The 15,531-nt window shown below is 41.4% G+C and overlaps 1 protein-coding gene across 1 annotated transcript in view; it reads left to right on the top strand.

Moving 5' to 3' along the window:
* Positions 1-13,253, top strand: part of yaf2 (YY1 associated factor 2) — a 24,511-nt gene extending 11,258 nt beyond the window's left edge. Inside the window, exons 3-4 of the mRNA XM_061714769.1 lie at positions 10,246-10,401; positions 10,504-13,253. Coding sequence (XP_061570753.1) covers positions 10,246-10,401; positions 10,504-10,756 — 409 coding nt within the window. The 3' untranslated portion in view covers positions 10,757-13,253. The remainder of the gene's footprint in view (positions 1-10,245; positions 10,402-10,503) is intronic.
* The last annotated feature ends 2,278 nt before the right edge of the window (positions 13,254-15,531 follow it).

The raw sequence follows: 15,531 nt of genomic DNA on the forward strand, positions 1-15,531 counted from the left end.
ACTAAGAAGAACTAATCTTTTGGATATCTTTTGTTCATTTAAAGGCAGGGTAAGCAATTATTCACGATTTCTAACCTTGAAGACTTTTTCACAGTCAGTAATTATCTCCTCACTACACCAATTGCCCATCTCGTGAGTACAGGCTATGAAATACTTCTTGATTTATAGCCTACCCCCAACAAAAAACAGAACAGACATTGCTCTAGCCAATCACAGAAGGGATAAGGGTATATGTCCAAACACATGCAGTAGGGGAGTCTGAGAAATTCATGATGGGGTCTTGTTTTGTTTTGTTTCAAATATGTGACATCCATAAAATCACTTACCCCACCTTTAAAGACAATAAAAAATGAAGCCGGAATAACAGAATGTAAATCTGTCAACATTGAAAACTTAGCTATAGAGTTACACTGACTATGTTAAGGTTATCTGGAAGTGGTCTGAACATGATCTTTGTGTCCTAGAGTCAGCTCACATCTAATATGAAACCATGTTTCAGAGGTTTTGTAGCTCAAACCTCACCAGGCTCTAGTTCAGTTCATTTTAATTTGTGTGCTTTCGTGTTGAGTCCCGCTAAGTAGCATCGATGACCCTTTTGTCTGCATGTCAGAAACCTTTCAGTTAACCTGCCGACTGCTTCTGTCAGACAAAAACCCGAACGAGTTCCTGTCTGTTTTCGGCACAGACCAGCGATGGGGGATGAGTGTGAGGTCAATGGGTGCATCAGAAGGAGGGAGAAGAGTGCAAATGGCCCGAGCAGTGAAATAGCGATAGATGTGTGCACATGTGTGTGGGTGCGACATATTTGAGATGGGGTTAGCCAGAGTTCCTCGTTAGTGAAATGTGAGGTTTCAGTGGCACCATTTAATGTTTTGCAGCCTCCATTCTGCAGCTTTTCCTCGCACTTCAGCAAGAGAATTACTCTTATTTTCATTTTATTCCAACATTACAATTAACTCGGTCTCCGGTACTTCAGCAAGGATTCGTGTAATACCAGTTCAAGTTGGCAGAACTGGAAGGAGACATGGGGTATCAATTGTCGTCCTTTTCCCTTTCTGTTTTGAAGAAAGCAGAGTTGCGTTTGTGTAAACCCCAGATAATGTCACAGTATGGGTCTCCATTAGCCGTTACAGAATAGATGGCATGAGTGGAGCTAATATCGACGTCAACAGCTGTTCCAACACGAGGTATTAATGTCAGAGAGAATAGACTGTTACATTATGCGCAGAAATTATTTTTGGAATCAATAAAACACACATACACACACGGAGCAGCCGGGGGTGGGTGGGGTCGGGGGTAAGTGGTAAGATAAACACCATTTGATTGCGTTAACAGAAGCAGCTCTGTTTGGGCCTGCTGCGTTACCTCATTGCGATATTAGGTTTTCTGGCTCCTCTTTCACCTTCAGGTTATTGAGGCAGCTCTGTTAGCGGCAAACAGCTTCCCTCTAACACACAGGAGAAGACTGGATGTACAAAACGTGTTTATCACTGCCCCAGCTGCTCCCGAGCACGTGATGTAATTACAGTCTGATGACAGCTTCTTTTTTTTTTCGTCGTGATTTAAGCAAAACTGGTAAGTAATTGATTTTTAGTGCACATTAAATCACTCAGTGGTTACCTGAATTAATGAGTTAGATGGAGGAGGGTTTTTTATTTTTAATTGTTTTTGGAAATATGCAGCTCACTTACCTTTTGGAGGAATATTTTGGACACACGACAGAAACCAAGAGAAGCAGAAACAAAGCAGAGGACAGCAATACCTTTATCACTTTTATTTAAATTAAAGGTTTAATCTAGTTGTTGATACCTAGTTGCAGATACTCACAATGGGGTCTGTGAGTATTTACATCGGGGAAGCTGTGGGGTGCGAGATGTTGGCAGTATGGTGTTGTTTCATGCTGAAGGGCTCATTATACATGCTGAGGTTTGCAGAGGTGGCACAAATGTTGCTGAATGTAAGACAAGAAACTTTATAAAGCATTTAAGGAGCCATCAGGTGAAAGAGCAAGAGGAGTTTAATAAATCAAAAGGAAAGATGGAGGAACCACTGCAGACAACTTTGTAGTTTGGTTTTCTGAAAAACAGAGACATCTCATCTATCCATTAACTTCATCTTATCCAAATTGGAGTTGTGGGGACTTGAGGCTCCCTCTCCCTGGCAACCATCTCCACCTTCTCTGGGGAAATCTGAGACGTTACCAGGTCAACTGAGAGATATAATCTCTCCAGTGTATCCTGGGTCTGCCTGGGGGCCTACTCCTGGATGGATGTGTCTGAAACACCTCCTGGGGGACTCTCTTCAGGGGCTTATACACAGTCTCATGTTTTTGGTCACTAAACCCAGTTTGTGGCCATAGGTGAGGGCAGGAAGGTTGATGGACCAGTAAACAGGGTGTTACCTTTTGTCTTAGCTCTGAGTATCCACTACAACAGGCTAGTAGAGTCGACATTACTTCAAAAGGTACACTCATCTGCTTATCAATCTCCTGTTCCATTCATCCCTCACTCATGAACAAGACCCCGAGATACAAAACTCCTCCAACTTTGGCAGCACCTCACTCCCATCCCAGAGAGGACATTCAACTCTATTTCTGACTGAACACTTCATACTTTGCTGCAAACCGCTTCAAAGAAAAGTGCAAATCATGGCATGATGAAGTGAACAGGACCACATCGTCTGCAAAAGGCAAAGATTGCATCCTTTAGCCACCAAGCTGGATCCCCCTCAGCCTGTTTGCTGCACCTAGAAAGTCTGTCAAAAACAAGTTAGGAACAACAGGATCAGTGAGAACGGGGCAGCCTTGATGGAGCCCAACTCCCACTTTGAATGAATCTGACTTACTACTTATAATATGGACCAAGCTCTTTCTTTTATTATAGGGACTGAATAGCCTGAAGCAACAGACCTCAACTCTTGGAGCACTCCACACAAAGTACCCTGAAGGTAGGGCTGGGCGATATGGCCTCAAATCTATATTGCGGTATAATCTGAGACATAACGATATATATTACTATATATTATATTATTATATTATATTATATATATATAGTGTGTTTGTGTGTGTGTGTGTATATAAATTTATATGTCAAAAGGACAATGTTTCTGAACATACTCACATATCAGATATATTGCAGCAGAACAAACACTTCGAAAGAGTATAGAATACCATTTTAAGAACAATTATTGTGCATTTTTAAGGTGTGTTAAGGATCTTTTTCCAAACAATGTAACACAAAAAACCTCAAATAGCATCAACAAAGATGAAGTAATTTTAAATGAATAAAAATGATGAATGATTATGTTGGGAAAACATGCTGCTGCTCCTTCACATTGAGAGGAGTCAGCTGAGGTGGCTTGGGCATCTGTGACTGCGTTTACATGCAGTCAATAACCCTTTTAAAACCGTAATATTAGCAATAACCCAGTTTTGCACGGCCATGTAAACACCAATAACCCCTTTGAATAACCGGAATTTGCTCACATATTCGGGTTTTTAAAAACCTGAATATGTCCCCTGGGTTACTCCTTTTATAACCCCAATATTCAGTCATTTAAACGCCTATCGGGATATCCCCATCAAAAGGAACATGAATTTGTTTTCTGTTCTTTTCGCAAGGAATCTTGTTCTTTTGAGTCCAGGAAGTTCTTATAAACATGGAGAAACGCAAGACCAGGAGGAGACTAATCACTTCATAAATGTAATGAAAGATATGAATATGATATGAATATTTTGTAATTTGTAGACGGTAGAAATTGCCGCGCTGGCCAGATTTACAAAATGGTGAGCGAAAAGTTGCGCGAAGCAGGATTTGTACGAACGCCACACCAGATCAAGCACCGCTGGAAGGCGCTGAAAAAGGCGAACTACAGGACCAAGAAACAAAACGGTACCAGCGGGTCCGATTATCCGCCGTGCTGCTGTTATTGTTGTTGTTTTGAATTTGGATAAAGGAAGAAGAAGCGGAAATGACGGGAATTGCGTCATGACGTTCTCCGTGCGTCGCTGGTTTGATCGAGATATCCCAAATGATGAATTACGCATGGAAACGGAATATTCCAAATGTTTCAGTAACCGGAATATTAGCAATAACCCGAATTTTGACTGCATGTAAACGTAGTCTGTATCGGCTGCCTCCTGGACGCCTCCCTAGGGAGGTGTTCCAGGCATGTCCCTCCGGGAGGAGACCCCGGGGAAGACCCAGGACACACTGGAGAGACTATGTCTCTCGGCTGGCCTGGGAACACCTCGGACTCCCCTCGGAAGAGCTGGAGGAAGTGTCTGGGGTGAAGGAAGTCTGGGCATCTCTGTTGAGGCTGCTGCCCCCGCGACCCGGTTCATAAGTGGTGGAAAATGGATGGATGTTGGGAAAACACAAAATTCAACATTGTTTGAACCAAAGGGCAAAATGTAAAAACACAAATAACACTTCTTTCCTTATTACTTATTTATAAATGTCATATGGTACAAAAATAAAGCTGCACATATTTGAACTAAAAACCCTCTAAGTTCAACAGGCTTCTTCTATCTATTGCATATACAAACGCTGAACATCAGTGTTTGTGCTCCATGATGCAGTGATTGACCTATCTTGCACATCAGAGTAGTTGTGACACGAATGTAAGGCTCCACTGTGCGACTCGTCTACAAGTCCGTAGTTGTCGCATCGTGGTTTATGCTCCTGAGATCCTTCTCCACTTGCTGGCGGACTTTGTCGTACATTTTGTGGGCTTTTCAGTTTTGCTAAATTACTTAATTATTATTAAGTCGATCAAGTGTCTTCATCATGTTCTGAAAGCCGCTTTTCTCCACCGTAAGAAACGACACCATGACCTTACACGGGTGCATTGCAACGGCATTTGTAATATCGATCCACCGCTGATTCTTTTTGTCATAATTTGGAAAATGCTTGTAAATGATCAGTGTGCTGGTGTGTAGTGCTACCTTTTTTTTCTTTTTTTTTTGCTATGCTTTCGACCAAAGTAGGCGCAGCTTGATGTCATCATCAACATTGCAATAGGCTGGTTTAGTAAAATTCTTCTTGGGTAAATGTATATCCTTTTCTACTGTATACCGTTTATACCGCCCACTGCTAGCTGAAGGTCAGGTTGAATGTCTGCAGAGCATATGTGGACCAGCTGACCAAACCCCCCCACACCCCTCTAGGATCCCAGTAGGGGAAATAGCTGCTGCAGAGTTCTACGACTGGGACGGAATCCACTTTGGTTCTCCTGAATCTGAGATGCGAGGATTGATTGAACTCTCTTTTGGACCACTCCTGTATACACCTGACCAGGGAAGCTGAGGGGAGTGTAAGAGATACCCCTCCAAAAAATGTTCTTAATCCCAGAAAATGATCAGGTTTTACTGTTTAATTGGCTGTATCAGAAATCCATCTCTGAAAATACTCTCCCATAACTCTACTAGTATGTGATTCAACATCGGTCATATCATTTAAAAGATGTGCAAGCCGTCAAATTTACAACGAACATTCGGACCTCTGGTTTGACATCTTGACTAAAAGTGGGATTTGTACTTAGCTGATACGCCCACATAACAGAATCTGTGTTGGACGGAGATAAAATGATCGGAACGACTCTGCTCTCAGCAAATCTGTGGCATCTTGCTGACAAATCAGGCATATTCAAAAAAAAAACCTCACCATCTCCCCCCCTATCAGACGGTTATGTAGGCCAAGTGAGCCATTTGCATTTCACTCTAGTCTTACTAACACCACATTAAGTTCTGCGAAGGCACTGAGAACTCTGCAAAAAAAAAGACAGGGAGTCTCTTTGAAGCTGGGCCCCAATTTAGGTCATCCCAGACTTGTTAAACAACAGCTCTGCCCTCGGAACAAACAGCTGACCACATATTTCCTCACTGAAATAATGTGGAAGAGTCTGCATTTGGTAAAATAGGCCACCGAGGCTCACTTTGGCAAAAAATGTGGCACAGTGTGCCTCATTACCCATTTTAATGGCGCTCAGGCTAATTTTACCTCTGAATTTTCTCTGGTCATTTAAGCGCTTTACATGTACTGGATAAGCCCAGTATCAACAGTGGAGCTTTGAGAGCCTTTACATGAAATAGATATCTATTCTTATGTTAGAATCTTATGTTAGAATCATTAAAAGCTGATTGAGTGATGCCACTTAATTACGAAACATGTTTTCCGTGTTAATTTTTGGCTCCAGTTACTAACAGGACTCCAAGCCCTGTGTTTTCATCATTTCATCACAGCTCCCTCATGCTCCGTCTGCTCACTGTAGTGTGTGCGCGTGCACAAGTGCCTGATTACTGCATCTGTTTCTAGGGACACAATTACATTACCGCATAGACCCAGTTCTAAATTGTACTTGTCTTTCAGTGCAGAATGTTCATGTTGTGTTGACTGCAGGTACACTCGTACGTGTGACTCTGTGTGTGTGTGTGTGTGTGTGTGTGTGTGTGTGCATGAAATATTACTTGATATGTGGACCATCACAACAGATGGCCTTTACTGCGCACTCTCCTCTTGGCTACAGCTCTTGCTACCCCCTTAGCACACAAACACACACACAAATACACACACAGAGTCCTTGACAGGAATCTGATTACAGCCCACATGCATACACACAAACCAGTTGCATAATACATTAGTTTTGATGAAGGATGAAGATGTGACTGTCGGGAGAACATTTAGGGAGCCATGTTCCCCCGTCTAATGTTGTTTCTTTGGTAAACACTTTGTGTAAGGGTGTGTCATTGTCACTTCTAAGGCAATCGTTGCCATCTGCCATCGCTGAACACATTTTGTGTGATCAGAAGGACACCAGGGTGCAGTTATTCTGTAGCAAGCCTTTATGTGTGTTTCTTGGAACCCACAAAGTTCACCATACCAGTGCTGCATTTGTATTTTCATTTGCACTTATATCTGTGTTGACACTACACAGAATTACGTAAGTGACGGAATATTTTCCTCTCTCACTCGCATTCAGGCCCTTGTCAGCTGTCATGCTGATTCCTGTTCATTCTGCCGCTCAAGAGTAGAAATGTAAGTTCATCACAACATTTACTCTATCGCGTTTCCATTACCCCCGAGATTTGCACGAAACCCAAATATCGAAAAAGAAATGGTATTTATGGAAACCGATCTAATTAGAAAAAACTCCTAAATATCGCAAAAATCTTTTTAGGCTTTCACAAGGTGGTTTTTCAGGTGATTCGTTGTCCAGTTTATTGCAAAAGTGTAATGGAAACGCTGTTGACATGACGTCAGCCCGTCAATCTAAAGTCTTCAAAATCTTGTTTCCGGCTGTTTTTGGTCTCATTAAAACGAGGAAGTTGTGCCATAACACTACTTGACCATCATGATTTACTGCATTATGCTACATAAGAGCTTTTCCTCAAATTAATAATTTGAATGATCATCTGCTGCCTTCATCATCTGACTATTTCTTCAACAGTGGTAGCAACAATCACAATAATTTGTCAAAGACTAAAGATGTTTTTATCCATCTTCTTCAACATTGAGATCTTCTTTTTCGTTGTTTTTCAAGAGAATTCTCGCTGGAAGAGAGAGAGTTACGAGAATTGCACTTATTTGAAAAATGTGGTTCAATGGAAACACAAACCCCCTGCTATGCTACCTTTATCTCAAATTCAGAGTTTTGATTTTCTTTCGCAAAAAAGTGTAATGGAAACACGATTTATGTCAGGTTAACCTGTTTAAGTATTGTCACTGTAATTCATCAGTACAAAGTCTTCTTCCTCTTTGGGGGTAGGGTTGGAAGAGGGTTGGGTTGGGGTGGAAGTACCTGGCACTCCCTCACTTTTTTGAGAAAGGTTTTTAAAACAGTTTGGACGTGCCAGAAATGCCTCCCACGGAAGGAGTTCAGTTAGCATCCTAGCCAGAAGCGTAAAGCAACAGCTTTACTCCAAGTCCCTCCTATATGACTGAACTTGTCACCCTTTTGTATTCGTAGCCTTGTTCTTTGGATCATTACTAGGACTGTACAAAAAGTCGTTAAAAAATTGCAATCTCAATTCACACCTACATGCAATCCAATTTCCAGTTGACTACAATTCTTTTGCATTTCATAGCAAGAGCTGCATCCCAAACAAAACACTCCTATTTTCCTCCAGGTTTACTTGGATTTTCTCAAACGCCCAACAATGCACCTAAGGGTCGTTGCCTTCCCCCTTCGCCTATGACAAGGTGTCTTTACATCACATGTTTCATTGGCAGAGCAAGGTCGGGGGCACTGGAGGAGTGTTGCTAACTCAGCGACTTTAATACTACATATAGCGAGCTTTCAGTCCTCTCTAGGGACGATTTTAGCTCCTTTTTCAGTAGTAATTGGAGGCTCTAACGTGAAAGTACCTATCATTCTGACTCCTTTCTCAGTGAGCAGCTGGTGCTGCTGTGGGCCACTCCCCCATACCAGGTCTCATTGAGACATGGGGTCTCATTTTTAAGAGACCTGTTTTTCACACAATAAAACTTCTAAAATCACTAAATGATAAAAAGAATTGTAATTGTAAATATGTCATTTAGTTCCTTAATATCAAAAGATATATAGACATCATCACTATGATAGTAAATACTACCAGAAATTAATTTACAACAGGAGATTATTTATACAGTATATCATTTGAATTAATGTTATTATTATTGTAATTATTCAATGGCATTGCACTGGTGGATAGTCAAGATTAAAGATTAGGGTTTAAATTGTGACATTGTTATTGTGAGATTACAATAAACATTTCGATTTGTGAAAAAATTGTGCCAGAGAATCGCGATTTCTCTTCTTTTTTTTTCATTTACCTGCAGAGTATCCTCTTAAATCAAATTATCTATGTTGTTCTTTTTCTGTTATCTGATATGAATTTGAAGACTGAACAGGGATGACTGAACAGAAGAATCTGTTTTTTGGAGAGACTAATTTAGCGGGATATTTGATTGGCCAGCAATCTCCACGCAGCTACATTTTTGCAGCAAGTGCAGTTGGCCATGGAGGAACAAAGTGGACCTTTGTGAACTGGTGCAGATCGTTGTCAGGACGACAACCTCCTTTTTTACTGCTTCATATGCCCTTACATGCAAAGCATGTCAGGTAACACGTATGCCAATACTGATATGTCTTTTAGGCCGGTGTAACAAATACACAAATTATTTGGGCTAAAGAAATGACAACCTTTAGAGGCCAGAAGCAGAACCTGCAGAGATCTTGAATGGGAAGACAATAAAGTACGATAAACAGTTGCACCTTCTCCTGGGAGTTGATGCAAACGAGGACTCCTTCGTAAGAAGTAACATGTAGTGATATAAATAATCTTTCACTTCAGCGGTAAGAAAGTAAAGCAGAAAAAGGATTTGGTTTGACAGTTACTAACAGACTGGATGTCAGAAACATAAACCTTGACCTCTGACAAAAGATCAGTTTTTGATTCATATGTAGCAACATGTTGGAGTGCAGATTGGTTTTTGACTCATTAAAAACAAAGCTCACGTTTTGTTAGTTCCCACCAAAGGCAAATGTACTTAGAGAGCGCACCTACAACAGAAAAGCCTTCACGCTTCTCCCCAACGCACAAGGTGCACTTCACTTGCATCCAGATAATCACAGATTCAATAAACTACAACTTAGTTTTCCTCTGAGCTGGACAATAATATTTGTCTATGTGTATTGGCACACAGACACAGGGATGTTTGTGAAGTGAGATACCACAGGAGCCAAAGGAGAGGAGCACTTCATGTTGGTGCACTCTGTGTACCAACTTAAGTACTTCTGTTTTGAGATTTATTGGTGTAAAAATGAGAAGGTCTCACAGACTGGAGCAATTTTTGGCAGTTATACGGTTTTTAATTGTATTATAAACATAGTTACGTCTTCCAAAAGAAAACTTGCAGAAACCTCTGTAAACGTTTGAATAGCTACTGCAGCTTTGCATTCTTCTGAACAGATCTTAACTTGTCACTGTAATTGTAAACTCTTGTATGCATAAAAGCAAGCCTGTGCAGGTATATGTCTTCCTATTCCTATTCCTCCCTATTGCTGCTTGCAGCTGCCGTTAAAAAACACTTCACCAGCCCCATCCTAACCAGCACTGGCAGTGATTATTGGCTATAGATTACGGCGGCAGGCTAGCATGAAGCCATGTGCTCTCTCCTATTTACCTTCCCATTAATCTGCCACACTGGTCTCTCCCTTTCTTTCTCCCGCTCCATGTCTCTGTTCGCCTCCGTCCCGCCGGATCAGGAAGCCTCGTCCCGTCTCTCAGCTCGTCTCTCAGCAGCAGGTAACGCAGCAGTTTGTGCTGCCGTCGCAGCCCAAGAAGGAAAAGAAGGAGAGAGTCGAGAGGGAGAAGAGCGATAAAGAGCCGGCGATCAAGAAGAACAGTCACAAGAAGATGAGGTAAGGAAGCCGACACCTCGCTCAGGGGTCAGAGATACTCATGTCGCAGCACAGCAAAGAGTATATCACGATTATTTGATCTTTTCTTTTCCCTCTCCTTAGGCCAAGGTTAAAAAACATCGACAGGAGCAGCGCCCAGCACCTGGAGGTGACGGTTGGGGACCTGACGGTCATCATAACAGACTTTAAAGAGAAGGCCAAGCCCTCGGCGACCTCTGCCACTTCCTCCAGCTCCGCCTCGTCGGCAGACCACCACAACCAGAACGGCTCCAGCTCAGAAAACACAGAGAGGGGCCTTTCCCGCTCTTCTTCCCCCCGGGGGGAAGGGAGCTCGGTCAACGGGGAGTCCCACTGAGACAACTCCTCAAAGACCTCACCCCGGCCTTCCACTCACCACATCCACAAGTCCACAGATCCTTAGAGGACCATCCTACCCTTTGGTTGACAGCTGCACAGTCATCACAACCACAGCTTTGATCATTTTTTCCTTTATTCTTCCCCTACCAAAGACCAGCTTTTGGTCCACAGCGGTGGAATCCAACCTTTGGAAATCATTGTGAAACTCCTTTTGCTGGAGCGTTTGGTCATCTCCATTTTAAATCCAATATCTGGTGTAATCACAAAGGGATGCCACACACGGTCCAAAGGCAGCTGCTAGCATATTTACTTTCACTTTGATCCTAATGTGGAACTTCTCCGAAACTCACCAGAGAAATGTGTCAATATTTTAAGAAAAGAAAAACTTCAGGGTGCGGGATCCTCTTCCTTCAAGAATTACCTTTCTTTTCCCTCGACGATAATTTCCTTAGAAAAAAAGAAAAGGGCATCCCCATCTTTGGATCATCATCGTCGTCAGTGGCCGGCGGACCTAGTCTTCCCCCTCGTGGAATGTTCTCCCTCTTGTCTGGAGTCTTTTCCCGTTGAATGACTGAACCAGTTTCCTCACTGTCCCTACACTGAGCCTTCAGCCCGGCGGTGACACTTTACTCCTGATCGGGACACTCACAGATTCCCCTCTTAGACTGCCTCCAGTGTTGAGTGACTTTCTCCTGACACAGCACAGTGACTGTCTCAACGCCATGTGGTGAATTTACACAATATTTGGAGCAGCTTTGGGGAAAAGTACGATTGGGACGTGTTATTTACACAGCAGGATGGCACAGTGATGCATCCTGGGTGTCATTGTTAGACTTTGTGTACCATCAGGTAATGTGGAGTTAGTGTCGATGACTTTTCTATGTGTTTTATTCTTTCTGAGCTCTATCTGGAACCAGAACTAGTCTGAACTCATTTTGATGAGGAATGTAATTAATTCTTTTGGTTTCCTGGCATAGCTGCACCCCCGGAGAATAGAAGGCTGGTGCTGTGAGATACTTACTGATTTTAGACTCACTTAAAGACGGCTGAAAATTGAACTCATGATCCTTAAAAGGCAAGAAAGGCTTCTCTAAAGGCACATTTTCACCCTGTACTGCAAGTCACAGGGCTCTAAAGTCAAAATCAATCACGCTGCAGTATCAAATCTCATAATTAGCAGACAAATTACTCCACTAAACTATCAAAAATGACCGACCCAGATGCCGCATGCCTTCCTCAGGAACAGTTCTGGAGCTACAGCGGCAGGCGTGGGCGTCTGGCTTGACCGAGGAAGACGACGCAGCAGGACCCACCACAGGAAACCTCGGGTCCTAACTGATATTACCTTGACCTGCACTGCTTCTCCTCAACACTGGTGCAGACCACTCTTATGTCATTGGCCTCTCCTATGCTCAGACGCACTGTCAAACATATTCAGGAATGCTTTCAAACCGGTGTGTAAGAGTTTAAGGTGCTGACTTACCCTCAACGTACTCCAGATCTCAAGGAAATGTCCTGCTAAAGCGAGTCAAACCACCCTATGTTAACACATTACAGTTCCTTGTAACTTCATGAACCATGATAATGCTACACTATACTTGCTGTTTGTCAGATGATAGATTTTCGACTCCAGATAATTATTCTTAAAAGTTTGGCTCATTTTTCTTTTCTTTTCTTTTGATGTGCTTTTATTTCATTTTATTTTTTTTAAACTAGAGCTTCTTTTAATGAAAACTGTCAGATATGTGTGGAAGGTGATGAAGTGACCGTAGCTGTACAGGACACCAGTGTACTCCTTTTAATATTTTCCGCGCTGCACAAGCAGAGCTGCACTTGACTGAAGACTGAGTGGAAAAGCACAGGAAGCAGATTCTGCCGGGCACCTTCCCTTCGGACGCCACACGGGAAAACCGTGACCGTTTGAGCTGTAAGAGTGATGTCTTGCATTGTGATGGACAGAGACTGGCATAGCATACAAATGGCAGCGCTTTAGAGGATATTATCCCAGCAGAACAACTATAGGTCAGCCTAACTAAACAATAACTTATAAAACCTGTAGAATAATGACAGAGGAAATTGATATTTCTAAAATATTGTACTACAATGTTTTGATGTGGTTGTATTATTCATCATATCAGTGTTGTTGAGATTTTTACTTAACATTTTAGGACACATCCAGAGAACCTTCATGGCATGATGATATTAAAGTCTTGATATATTGTGGGGCAGACTTTGTCTCTTAGTTTGTTAGTATTGTTTCATGTGTTTGTCTTAGGTTCACTAACCTAGCTGGGACTAGGTTTGTGAGCTTGAGAGGAATTGTTTAGACAAACATCTGTGGCAAAAAAAGGAAAGTCACCTAAAATGTGTTTGTGTTACTTATCAATAGTTTTGTTTATTTCCTTTTTCCATACCTATTTGTTTAAAAATGTGTGAACTTGTTTATTACATGTCTGAATAAGAAAATGACAAAATTCTAAACAGGTGAAACGTGTCCAGTTATTATGTCTGGCTGGCATGCAGATACACATCCATCTTTAATGGGAAACTTTTAATTCCCATAATGGTAGTGTTTCAATTACTTCTCAAAATACTTCAAAATACTTGACAGGCTATATGATTCATATGATTTAGGGACCAAACAACTACAAAACAAACTTAATTTTATTTAACACTTAGGCCTATACTTGCAAACGCTTCAAAAGCTGTATTGACCACCATTCCGTTCATTCGATGGATTAAGGGTTTCGGAAACATTGTGCAGGACCAAAATCCCTGGATATATTCTAATCTATTGGCCTATTTCTACAAACCACATTTTTAGAGGAAAAAAAATTATTATGAATTAAAAAAAAAAGACTTATTTATATTGAGTTATTTTGTTTTACCCCAACATCAGTCAACTCTCCACTCATTTTCTTACAGTTAATGAAAATTCTATTGGCTTTCAGGTTTGTTTGTCAAAAGCGCCCATCTCAATAAGGACGACTTTCTTAAAGCCGCAATGAATGAGTCTTTTGAGAGGTGAAGCCATTCATGTATGGCTCCCACCCTTCTGCTCCCACCCTTCCCCCACGGACCTCTGCTGCTGCTGCTGCTGCTGCTGCCTCACCGCCATCCACACGGTCTGGAAGGTTCCATCGCCGCCTTCAAAATAAGAGCGGGAACATTATGACTAAAGCCTGAATTATGGTTCCGCGTTAAATCGACGCAGCCTTACGGCGTAGGGTACGCGGCGACGCGCAACCTACGGCGTAGGCTCTGCGTTGGTGTAACGCGGAACCATAAATCAGCCTTTAGGTGTCCACACAATGACTCCACTGTGATTAGGAAAACACGAGAAGAAGTAGCCATTGTAAAAAAAAAAAAAGAGCGTTTTGTTAATTGTTTAGGCATATAATTTTATAAATTACAAGTGGAGTTTTAAGTTATGAAGGCAGAGAAAAATACATTGGAAAATCAACATGGCTCTGTGTGTTTTTAAAGGAGAACTGGAGAAATATCTGGTTTGTCACCCAGCAGTTTTCTGAAGAGGGGTTTTAAGCCTCATTTTCCTCATTTTGTGCAGCAGCATGATGTAATTGGGCTGAACGAACAAGCCTGGGAAACCAGCTGGACGACACTTACTTGTCAATCACAAAAAAATGGCTAGTTTGATCCTTAGCAAAGACGAAGTAGCCTATTCTAACCTATCATGCTAGTGGTTATTTCTTTACATACAGTCTTATATTTGTCTAAACATCCTCATTTTATCTCTAACTATGGAAACTTAATATAAAATGACTGGCGCTGAAATGCCAATTTCTCCCAATTGACTGCAGGTTTCAGCAAACACCATTGGAGCAGTCCTGTAATCATTACAGTGTAATAATCCACCGTGTGCAGAGGACCTGCATTTTAATATTTAACCTGATATGATATGAATAAAATTCACCAAACAGCTATCATGGGTGTGAAATCTAGCTATGGAGACCAAAACCATTTTAAAATGGGGGTCAATGGAGATTCACTTGCTTTTAGAAAAAGCCTCCAGTGGTCAGTTGATGAACTGCTATTTTATGTACTTTGTTGGCCTCAACCCGGTAGTTAAAATGTTGGCCCACGGGCCACAATGTAAACTTAATGTGGTGTGATAGATTTGATAAGATTCAGCTTTATTGTTATTACACACACACGTGTAAGGCAACAAAATACAGTTGCCGTCTAACGAAGTCCAGCAAGCACAGAGGATATACTAATATCTTAGCTTAGCTATTAAATATAGTAGTACTTTTATTCAGTCCCCGATAGTACAGAGCTGGCACAGAAATTATTTGTCTTGCTTTTAAGCCTAAATCGGTGACATAAAAAAAAGGTAATATATTTTGTTTTGGTTTATCATACCAGGGAGTTTACCATGCTTCCTAAAAAAAAAGGAAACATTTCTTTCAAAAACCTACAAGACACTCAAAGTTTTTGTTGTATTATTGTATTTCTGTCTGTAGAAATGAGGGACATACTTTTCAAACCTAAACTGTCTGCCGTTAAAATAAATAGTTGGGTTTAAAATATAGCATAGTCAGTTCAAACAACTGGAAAACATTAGTAATAAACAGAGATGTCAAGTAACGAAGTACAAATACTTTGTTACCTTACTTAAGTAGAAATTTTGGTTATCTGTACTTCACTGAAGTAATTATTTTTCAGACGACTTTTTACTTTTACTCCTTACATTTTCACGCAATTATCTGTACTTTTTACTCCTTACATTTTAAAAACAGCCTCATTACTCTA

Source organism: Cololabis saira, chromosome 23 (assembly GCF_033807715.1).
Source record: "Cololabis saira isolate AMF1-May2022 chromosome 23, fColSai1.1, whole genome shotgun sequence".
In the NCBI taxonomy this organism is placed as follows: domain Eukaryota; kingdom Metazoa; phylum Chordata; class Actinopteri; order Beloniformes; family Belonidae; genus Cololabis; species Cololabis saira.